The sequence below is a fragment of the Gigantopelta aegis genome, chromosome 9 (assembly GCF_016097555.1).
Source record: "Gigantopelta aegis isolate Gae_Host chromosome 9, Gae_host_genome, whole genome shotgun sequence".
In the NCBI taxonomy this organism is placed as follows: Eukaryota; Metazoa; Mollusca; class Gastropoda; order Neomphalida; family Peltospiridae; genus Gigantopelta; species Gigantopelta aegis.
The window spans coordinates 42,635,991-42,646,561 of NC_054707.1; the positions used below are offsets into that span (position 1 = coordinate 42,635,991).

At 32.8% G+C, this 10,571-nt stretch overlaps 1 protein-coding gene across 1 annotated transcript; it reads right to left on the reverse strand.

Moving 5' to 3' along the window:
* Window positions 1-1,811: 1,811 nt before the first annotated feature.
* LOC121381934 (protein adenylyltransferase FICD-like) lies at window positions 1,812-10,341 on the reverse strand. The gene is made up of 3 exons (XM_041511358.1): window positions 10,050-10,341; window positions 7,386-7,668; window positions 1,812-6,091 (listed from the first exon to the last, which is right to left on the reverse strand). Exons 1-3 carry the CDS (start codon window positions 10,339-10,341, stop codon window positions 5,275-5,277), a joined length of 1,392 nt encoding a protein of 463 aa, XP_041367292.1. The 3' UTR covers window positions 1,812-5,274.
* Between the last annotated feature and the right edge of the window lie 230 nt (window positions 10,342-10,571).

The following is a 10,571-nucleotide window of genomic DNA, read 5'->3' on the forward strand; positions in this document are numbered from 1 at the left end:
GTATTTATTGTAATTTAAAAAAATAATATGTTATTTTTGTTGTAAATAATACAAGATCTGAAATATATCAGGTCTAGAAATAAAAACTACATGTATATTTTGTTTGCAAATAAAGCTATTGCTTCCATTATTTGATTTTCGTAACCATATTATTTTGATGAAGACTACATCAATATTCATCGAGTAATAAAGGGAAAAAACAACAAGAAGACAAAATATCTTTTCATTTGACAATAAAATAAATATATGTACATAATGAATCAACAATATCCAGCTTGTCAACTGAAAACACTAACTTTAAGCACTCGTTAACAAAAGAAACAAAATCATGTGGAGACTGTTCAATGCATTAAATGCACGTGGGACAAACATTTAAACTTCAGAAATCTCAAATAAATGTACTTGCATCTGAAGATTAAAACTCGTAAATAACTGCAGATAACCAACCAATAGATTTGATTATAATTCAAAACATTTTTTAAAAATCCACTTCAATTGATTTAAGTACACAGGACTCGAAATTCACAGACCACTTTGCTTTTTGATAATCAATTCATGCGAAGTTTGTGCTTTCAACTTTCAAACATTATATAACTATTAAGAAATTAGTACCAATAAAGCTGACCTTAGAATGACGAATATTAAATTGGATATTGTAATAAAAAGAAGAGAAACCATTAAGTTTTAATTTACATAAACTGCTTCTCAATTTCTAGCATTTACTTTTAAATTCAAATGTCAGAAGTAGACACAAATTCATAAATTGAATTTCGAGCCTTTTAACATTTTTCAAGTTTTTCTCTCTCAAAATTTGTGAATCATTTAGAATCGCCCCTTACCAACTACCACATGCGAGAACACCCACAGTAAAATGAAACCTGAGAAAAGAACATGAAGGGCCAAATGTACGAAAGGTATTTATCCTTCATTCACACACATGTATCATTCCTAAACAACTTTGTATATATTTAATAATTTATGATAAACGCAGATGTTGAAAACAAAAAATGCGTACTGATGGTTGACCGTACATAAATTCAACCCATGTCTGAAAGTATTCCAGTATAAATAAGACCATAATAAAATAAATCCTACATTTTCATCTTTGCCTACAAGTCAATATTTTTTTTTCTTACTAGACAAAATGTTTGGCACTATATTTCCAATGTCCTAAAACTATAAAATAAAGTTTCACCCCGGCCCTCATTTTGAAAACAAAAAATATCTGCATGAAAATCTAATATTTATTTTATTATGGTTGAACCAAACAACAAAAAAGTGAACATTATTTTGAAGGATAGTTATTAATAGCCCAGGACAGCGTGCTTGAACCTTAATTGGATATAAGCACGAAAAAAAAGTTGAAATAAATTAAATATTAATAGAATAAAAGATGTGCATGCTTTACAACTCTGCAAAGCCAATAACACCAAGACATACACATGTTTAAAAGAAGGAACAGACTATTCTAACTAAAAAACAATAAAAATATCCTGTATTTTCTGGGTGGGGGGTGGGGGGTGGGGGCAATTTGTCCATACACCATAAATTGTGACACCAAAAATACAAAATTAATAGCAGCCCTAATCCCAAAGACACTAAACAATGCTTCAATACTATGGCATTTTAATTATGAAATAAGCAAAAGTTAAAGTTTGTTTTGTTTAATGACACTACTAGAGCACACTGATTTATTAATCAACAGCTACTGGATGTAAAACATTTGGTAATTTTGACATACAGTTTTAGAGAAGAAACCCGCTACATATTTCCATTAGTAGCAAGGGATCTTTTATATGCACCATCCCACAGCCTTAGATATACCAATTGTGATGCACTGGCTGGAACGAGAAATAACCCAATGGGGCCCACCGACTAGGATTCCAAACTGACTGTGCATCAAGCTAGTGCTTTACCACTGGGCTACATCCTGCCCACTGAAATACACCAAAACCGCATTGCTACAATTTGGCCAATTAAATGGCTGTATAATTTAATATATAAAATACATTTTTACTATTATAGTGAATATGCCATTTTGAACAGTTCCATGAACTGAAGTATATGTGGTTAAACCAAATGATAATTTAAAGGGACTATGCTGAGTTTATAGCCCTTTTAAAAGGTTTTAGGCAAATAAAATATATTTTACATTATTAAAATTACAATTTAGTTTAATTTTTGTGTTTAGAATATTAAGATTTCCATATCTGATGCACTTCTGTAATGTTTTATAGTACCTCAATATCGACTTTTGTCTAAAAGCAATTTGCACATATGAATTATTTCTTCAAACAGCGAAGTGAAATTTGATAGAATTCAGCCAAAGGTCATTCCAAAAGTATTTACCCGTATAATGCTTTGTATTTAAAACATGTTTAAACTTTAAAGAAAGACGATTTTTTTTTAAAAAGAAGGAAAAAAGCACGATGTGAGTTTATTTTTGTTGAGGGGAACAAATGAAAGTCTTGCTAGGGCTGAAAACCGAGAATAGTCCATTTGACCGATGTAGTAGTACTCACCCACCAAAAACAAAAAAAGTAAGAAAGAAAATCACTACTTGCAGTACCCAGTGAATACTGGTTTGTTAAAATTATTTCAAAATTAGGAAGATATGCAAAAGTTATAAGTACAGGTATCTTATAAACTAACAGCATAATAATAATATATTATTATGCTGATATTTCATGATGTACTAAAGTGTTACATTTAGTTTTAATACTGTAGCAAAGATCAAATACAAATTTCACTTTGCACATTTTGTGTAGTTCATTAAATACAAACAGAAATCCCCATCTCCAAAAATTCTCTAGCTCTTTTAGCAACAAAGGAACAAGAAAATCATCCCAGACAACTTGTGTTTCACATGTTCAAAATATCACAGTATTTTAAGATCAGTAGATAAAAAATATATACAACCTAAAGATAAACATCAACTTTATATAATATTAATTTCAAACACGACTTATTGTATTCATTGGTTTACTTTTTTTTTTTTTTAAACTGCCAAATACATATTTATTTACTATTTTCGTAATATCACTTATGACACACAACTAAATATTTTACAAATAAAATGTTCATTCAAATGCATACATTGTATAATGAAAAACATTATTTTAACACATGCAGCATATTCCTATACACTACACTGCACTATATTGCACCAAAAATGTCCAGGGACTGTGTTGTTACATTATTTTGGAAGACACTTTACATAATAATAAATACAATGCTGATACATAGTCAGAATAGTGTTACATGCAAACAGAAAGCTAACTAGGATAAGGAATTGGAATTTTATTCTAATCCCGATTAATAGCAGTTTCCTGCTGTACATGTACAGGCAGATTTTAATTAGCATGTGAGGACAAGGACTGTTCCAGTACTGATTGCATGGGGGTGGAAGGTGGCCATTTTAAAAAATAAATCATGTCTGGCTTTCCAATATTAAATCTGTACGCTCGAAATAGTGACCTGTGAAAAAGTCCCCCTTTTTTTTTTAGACCTAGCTAAAACCACCAAACAATTGCAGGTCGTTTTTCAAGAGATTATCTTATCTGCTGTTTAGTTCATGATTCTGTTATATTTTAATTCCATGCTCAAAAATACAGCTCTGAGGTCCTAATTTCCACACACTATCCCAAAACCTCCCCTCGGTCCATGTTGTTTAATTTCGAGCTGGCCACAATTTTTCTTAGCTGTCCAGACATGTTTCTTTTTACCTTCTATTTTAATAAAATAACAGATCATATTTTACTTCCAATTTCGAGCCTTGCCACTATCAATTTGTCAAGACAACTGGCTGTTAGTCACAGGTTGAGCCATACAACAGTAGCTGATTTAGGAGAATGATACAGTGACCTCTCAAGTCAAGTGGCTTCTTAATACACTACAGGTCAATCTGTACAGTTTACAGTAATTCTAATTCTAACCACCTGTCTTAAGAGACCACATTTTGTTACTCCCTACAGTAGCTGTAGAACCGGTCTGACTGCATCTTCATTTTATATTTCAAATGAAAATCATCAGTGAAAGGAATGTTTATATAAAAACCCTCCAGCACATTTTAAACTACAGCTAGTATAGTATTCAACACTGTAGAGATTAGCGAAGAGAGCTAGAAGACAAAACCTGCTACCACCACAAATTATTACACCTTACTAATAAGCCAACAGCAGGCCTCTGAACATTGTGAGAATGTTCATTTGATATTTGTGTCACTCATCTAAATCTTCTTCTTCTTTTGTCTGCACATTAAATTTAGGATATCATTTACATGAAGACATAGCAGGTTGCAAAAAAAGAAATTGGGTTAGCTGAAACATTCCCACAAACAGAACAGCACATACTACAGCTTTTATATACCAGTAATGAACTAGTTATAAAGAAAAAATATAAACCATTGCACAGGGAACATTTTGTTTTCAAAATGTTGATAAAGAACATTTGCTATCAGATTGAATATTGATTAGAAACTAGTAGTTAACGTTACAGAATTGTATAGTGATCACTAAACCTTGCATTGCAAATCATAATGCAATACTGAACAAAAGTTTTTCTCAGTTACATCTCAGCCAAGTAATTGACAGGTATCACAGAAAGTACAGAAACAAAATGTACACTTCATCTAGCTCGAATGTTTTTTCTAACAGTAATACATTTACAGACAATGTTCTGCATAACAAAAGGTAAATTAAATCCACCAGGAAACATTTTGTTCAGTATCATGTTGTGATTCACTACACAAGTTTCAGAGATCGCTACACAATTTTAAAACATTAAACAGTAATTACTAATCAATTTCGAGTCGACGAGAAATATCGCTAATCATGATTTGAAAACAAAATGTATATTATATTAGAGATATGTGCGAGGATCTGTGTATGTGCGCCCATTAGGCTATTTCTCGTTCCAGCCAGTGCACCACAACTAGTATATCAAAGGCCATGGTATGTGCTATCATGTCTGTGGGATGGTGCATATAAAAGATCCCTTGCTGCTAACTGAAAAGAGTAGCCCATGAAGTGGCAACAGCAGGTTTCCTCTCTCAATATCTGTGTGATCTTTAACCATATGTCTGACGCCATATAACCGTAAATAAAATGTGTTGAGTGCGTCGCCAATTTAAACATTGCCTTCCTTCCTGTGTATGTGCGTGCATGTGTGTGTATGCATGTATCAAATATCACAGACAGTTCAAGGCTTCTGAACACATGAAAAACTTAACAAGCACCAATAACAATCATTTGCCGCAGTTCTTAAAACAGTCCTTCATGGACTCTCCATGCTTATAACTCTTTCTGAAGTCTCACTTATAATTCTTTCAGTAACTTTACTGATATATTCAACAGAAGTACTTAGATTTTCAGACGTATATAACAAGAACTCGTCTAAAGTTCGTTCTGTGCACTCTGCAATAAAATGTATAAATGGGTGCAAGTCTCCTGCATTCGCTTTATTAAGAGTCTCGTAATATCGAGACCGTTCTCCAACCTGTACGGAGACTGGTGGAAACCCTGCCTGCATGAGAATCAAGTTCATCAATAACCTAGACGTCCTGCCGTTTCCATCATAAAATGGATGAATTATCACAAGCTTGTAATGGGCTAAAGCAGCGTATTCAATCGGATGCATATCCAGTGCCTCGTCACTATTCAACCAATCAATGAACTGGTTCATGAAACCATTCACCTGTGCCGGGGAGGGTGGCTGGAAATCACCAACGAAGACCTGAGTTTTCCGGATCTGTCCTGCTTCCGTCGGATCAACATGACCCAACACCCGCTTATGAATTTCTAAAATGTCGTTTAGATGTAAGTGCCCCACCTTTCCCAGCAGTGTACTGTTGATGTAACTCAACGCTGAGTCAAGACCCAAGACTTCATTCTGTTCAGCGAGACTCTTCCCTCCAACTGCTATCCTCGTCTCCACGATGGACCTCGTCTGTGCTAGGGTAAGGGTATTTCCCTCTATGGCATTCGTGTGAAAGATGTGAAGGAAGTATGCCTCTTTCTTTGCTCTTCTTAAGCCAGGGTGGTTTGGAGGCACTTGATATAACTGGTCTCGTTTGTTATCAATTCGGTTGAACCTGAAAATAAAGAAATATAATTTTATCTAATATGTAAACCACATTTAGAAATAACTTTATAAAACACATTTTTTGCACAGATTGCTTAAACTGACAAATATTACAGGCTTGTGAAAATAAGCCAAGAAATTTCACCATAGGTAATGTTTACAGTAAAATGTTCTGACTACATTAAAGATTATCGGCATGGTTGCACATACTGTTACTTTGAATAAACAGCCTCCTACTTTGAAAAATAAAGGTTTGAAAATAAAGGTCACTTTAAGTGTATAACATTATGAATACAGGATTCACAATGGATTTAATTTTATTTGAGCCAATTTCCTAATATGAACTTTATTTTCTTGATAATTATTCAACAGCGATTAATAAAAAAAGAGAAAAAAAAGCCACTTTGTATAAAAAGCACTGGGTAGGGTGAGCCCTGAAATACATACAATGTAGTGATCATTATTTGGGAAGTTAAGATTTTTAACAGGTCATATACCTCACAGCATTAACTCTTGATATAATATGTAAAAAACATCAGTTTTACAAAAAGCAAAGTTAATAACTATAGATAGTTTGTGAACAAAAATACTTTTTAATGTAATTATAACTGAAAATTTCTGGTCAGTTTTGAGTACTACAAATTTAATTTTATAAGTTAAAATAATAATTCGGTCAAACATATTAGTCTAAACATAAATGCAAATTTTTGGTACTTAACCCTTTGACGTGAAAAAAGACAATTACATCGCTTACCACTTTACAGGGAAAGCGACATCCATGTCGTGTCAATTTAGCAATGTGATGAATCAAACATGTTTTTTGACTATGCATTGCATGCAAGGGCATTTTATCAGTCATCAATTTAACAGGAAATATAGTTCTATTAATAAGAAAGGTAACTCTTGCTTACTGCAATAATTTGTTTAATTTAACACACTAGTTAACGTTACTTGGCAATATGACATAAACAAAATGGTGGCACCCATGAACTTTGCATGTGATTTGTTAGCTATTTTTATTTACAAATCAACTGTTATAAACTGTACTTAAAATGCTTTAAAATTCTACATAGTTAAATAATATATCTATTTTCACTACTTTACAGTTAATCTTTTTGTTATTTTATTAATTAAACCTGAATTTATTTTATTTTTTTAGTGATTTTTGTCAAATTTATTCCCCATGGGAGGTGTGGCTTAAAACTAGATCTCCCCTTAAAAGGGTTAATCAATTCATGTGAAGAATGGGAGTTAAACAATTTCCCTACATCTTTTTTATAAGTCTCATGCAGCGACACCTTTACCTTTTTTGGTCAATTTCTTCCACTAAAGGTCGTGTTCTCTGTATATTTTCGAGAGCTTTAGAGTGACTAGGATTCTCACTTAAAGCTCGTCTATACATGTGATCAGCCTTTATGACGTCTTTTTCGAAGATTTCAATGAATTCTCCAAAGGCTGTGAGTATATCTGCATGGGAAGGGTCAAGTGACAAGGCATGCTGAAACACTTTCTGGGCTCTCTCGGATTTGCCTTGTTCCTGTAGATCAAGGGCAATATTTAAAGCTGCAACAGCTTCTCTCTTAACATCTGGAAATAAAACAAACTAATGTAAGGTATAATTCTTAAAGCCACTTTTGGACAATTCCAACATTTCCCATCAAAATTTCTGGTAAGATCTTCATACCATATTATAATTGACACAATAGTATACTGTATAATAGTTTATCAGTCATTTATAATATTTTTTTAATAATGAAGTTATTTGCGCACTTTTACTTTCATTTTGGTAATTTGTTAGCCCTATAAAGACATTAATATTTCAAATTAATGTACAATGACTTTTTTTTTCTTTTTGGCAGAAATGTTTCATTTTAAGTAATCAGTAATCTTCAACAATAATGCAGGGCTTGAAATAGAAAGTAAAATATGGCCTGCTGTTATTACCTAAAATAGCAGGCCAAAAGAAATATGTCCTGCTTAAAAAAAAATAAAAAAATATATATATGGCCTGCAGCGATGGGAATAAGACAACGTGGAATATGGGGACTTTTTGCTTTAGTGTAGAAAATGAGGTCCTCTAAAGTATATTTTAGAGCATTATGGAATTAAATATAACACATCCACAAGTTAAATAACAGATCCGTCTCTTGAAAAATGACCTGCGATGCTTCCTTTTTCTCATTTCTGTCAGACTGCACCAAAGTTGAGGCGATAAAGGGTGTGACGAAATAATGAGCAAACCCAAATTAAGTACAAACAATTTCACCTCAGAACATTTCAACTCAAAATCTGATTGAATCAATCAAATGTTAAGCTGTAATTAGATTAAAATACTTGAAATACATTTATAAATACTTACAACTCTTTATCAGCTATTATTAACATTACCATGTACACTAAAAAGACCCGGGTGTGCTCAGAACAGACAAAAAATCTTGTTGTGCCCAAATTAGTTAGATCTAAAGCCCTGGATGGATATCCAAAACTATCGAATTCTGTCCTCCATTAAATTCTGTCCTATATCATTTCCACACTTTTTCTAATCACACTGCACAAGCACAGACTTTAATACCACTGCATATGTATCAACTAACCAATCCTCGATTGATCAACATTGAAAATGAGGGTAGAAAAAGGTAAGACTTTTTTTCTCCCTTGTACAGTACCGGTAATTCTATTATTGCATAGAGGAACCATAACCAAAGATAATAACATATTAAAACCGTTACAAATGAAGAGACTAGATTTGACGGATTGGTAATGACTGTCGTCTGCATGAGTTTTGTCTATATTTAATAACAAGTCAAATGACTTCACTCATATGACTTGACACTCTTAACGTTGACGGGGTGGTGGTGGTGGTGGGGGGTGTATGGAAGGCTGTTTGTTTCAGATCCACAATTGTTATTAAGAAACATTAGTATATTTTTTACTTTTTGTAGAAGAACGTTTTTTTCTTCTTTTTCGACGGATTTCGATGGTGTTAAAAAAATTGCAAATATTCACTTCCTGGTGGGAATTTTACATTTGTTGACAACAAAGGTAAGTAATTACAAAATGTTTATTATTATTTTACTTTGTATTGGACAAGGTAAACAATGATGTTAAATTTATCTGGTTTATGGATTGAACATGTGCAGTAGCATTTTTCTGTTAATGGAACAGCATTCAATAGGTCCAGGATACTATAACTCCATTGAACACTGTGATCTAAAGTCCAAACCAAAATGTTAACTACTACGAAAAATTGCTCTCCTACCTTTATTTTTCGTTAGATTTTACCCACATTTTGTCCAGACAGAAATCTTGAAAAAAACATTACAATGACACAGATTCCACATACTAGATGATAACCATGTCACCTATATCGACTTCACTGAGAGCGCATAGGGCAAAAAGCATGTGATTTTGTGCCGGCTGCCATTTTGTCTTTTTATGGAATATTCTTTAAGAAGTTTAAAAGGATATAACTTAATCTAACAACATCATAACATGTTATAAAAGCAAACGTGATGATGTCATATTAATTTTATTAGTAATTTTTTTTCTTTCTTTAATGATACCACTAGTGTCACTGATTTTATATTAATTATGTCACATACTTTGGAGGCTTTCACCCCTCTTGAAGAGTATTCCATAAAAAAAACAGTGGCAGATGACAGAAAACTGCATGTATTTTGCCCTATCATGCCTATGCTATCTCAGCGAAGTCGATACTGGCGACATCGTTACAGTCTCATATGTGGAATCTGTGTCACTGTAATGTTTTTTTTCACAACTTATGTCTGGACACAATATGGGGGAAATGTAATGGTAATTAAAGGTAGGCGAGTAATTTATTGTAGTTGTTAACAATTTATTTCGGACTTTAGTGCATTTAAAACAATAATGAATAAAAAAAAAGGAAAAGTATTTATTAAATATCAGTGTTAAAACATTCTCTCATAACTTTTATACACTGTCAATACCTTTACTAATTATCACTTTTGCTTTAGGACGCAGTACAAGTGACGTTTCGTGTGAAGGAAATGAATATGTTTTGGCCCATGACAGCCGGTTCGGATACAAAATAACCAACAGTCCTGGGAAATACGAAGCGACGTAAGCCACAACAACACTCGTTAAAACAATAATAATAAACACTGTTCTTGACATCACAAATGGTGAGTACGACTGGTTATACGGCCGTTTATATTTTTTATGCTTCTTAAATATTAAAAAGACTGGACTGTTAGAACAATTTGGAATCCAATCTGCCATGTTGACGAAACCGGAAGTATGATCAGCTGTCAAAAACACAGAGTTAAAATGTCGGATTTAACGAATATCGCTTGTCATAAATGATATTGATTTGCATTCATTGTAGTCTTATAGAAGAAACCTACAGCTGGTCGTACTGTTATAGTATATGTATTTTCATTATATATTTATTTATTTAGACATCTACTCTCATACACCGTAATACAATGCATATTATTTTTAAATTCGTT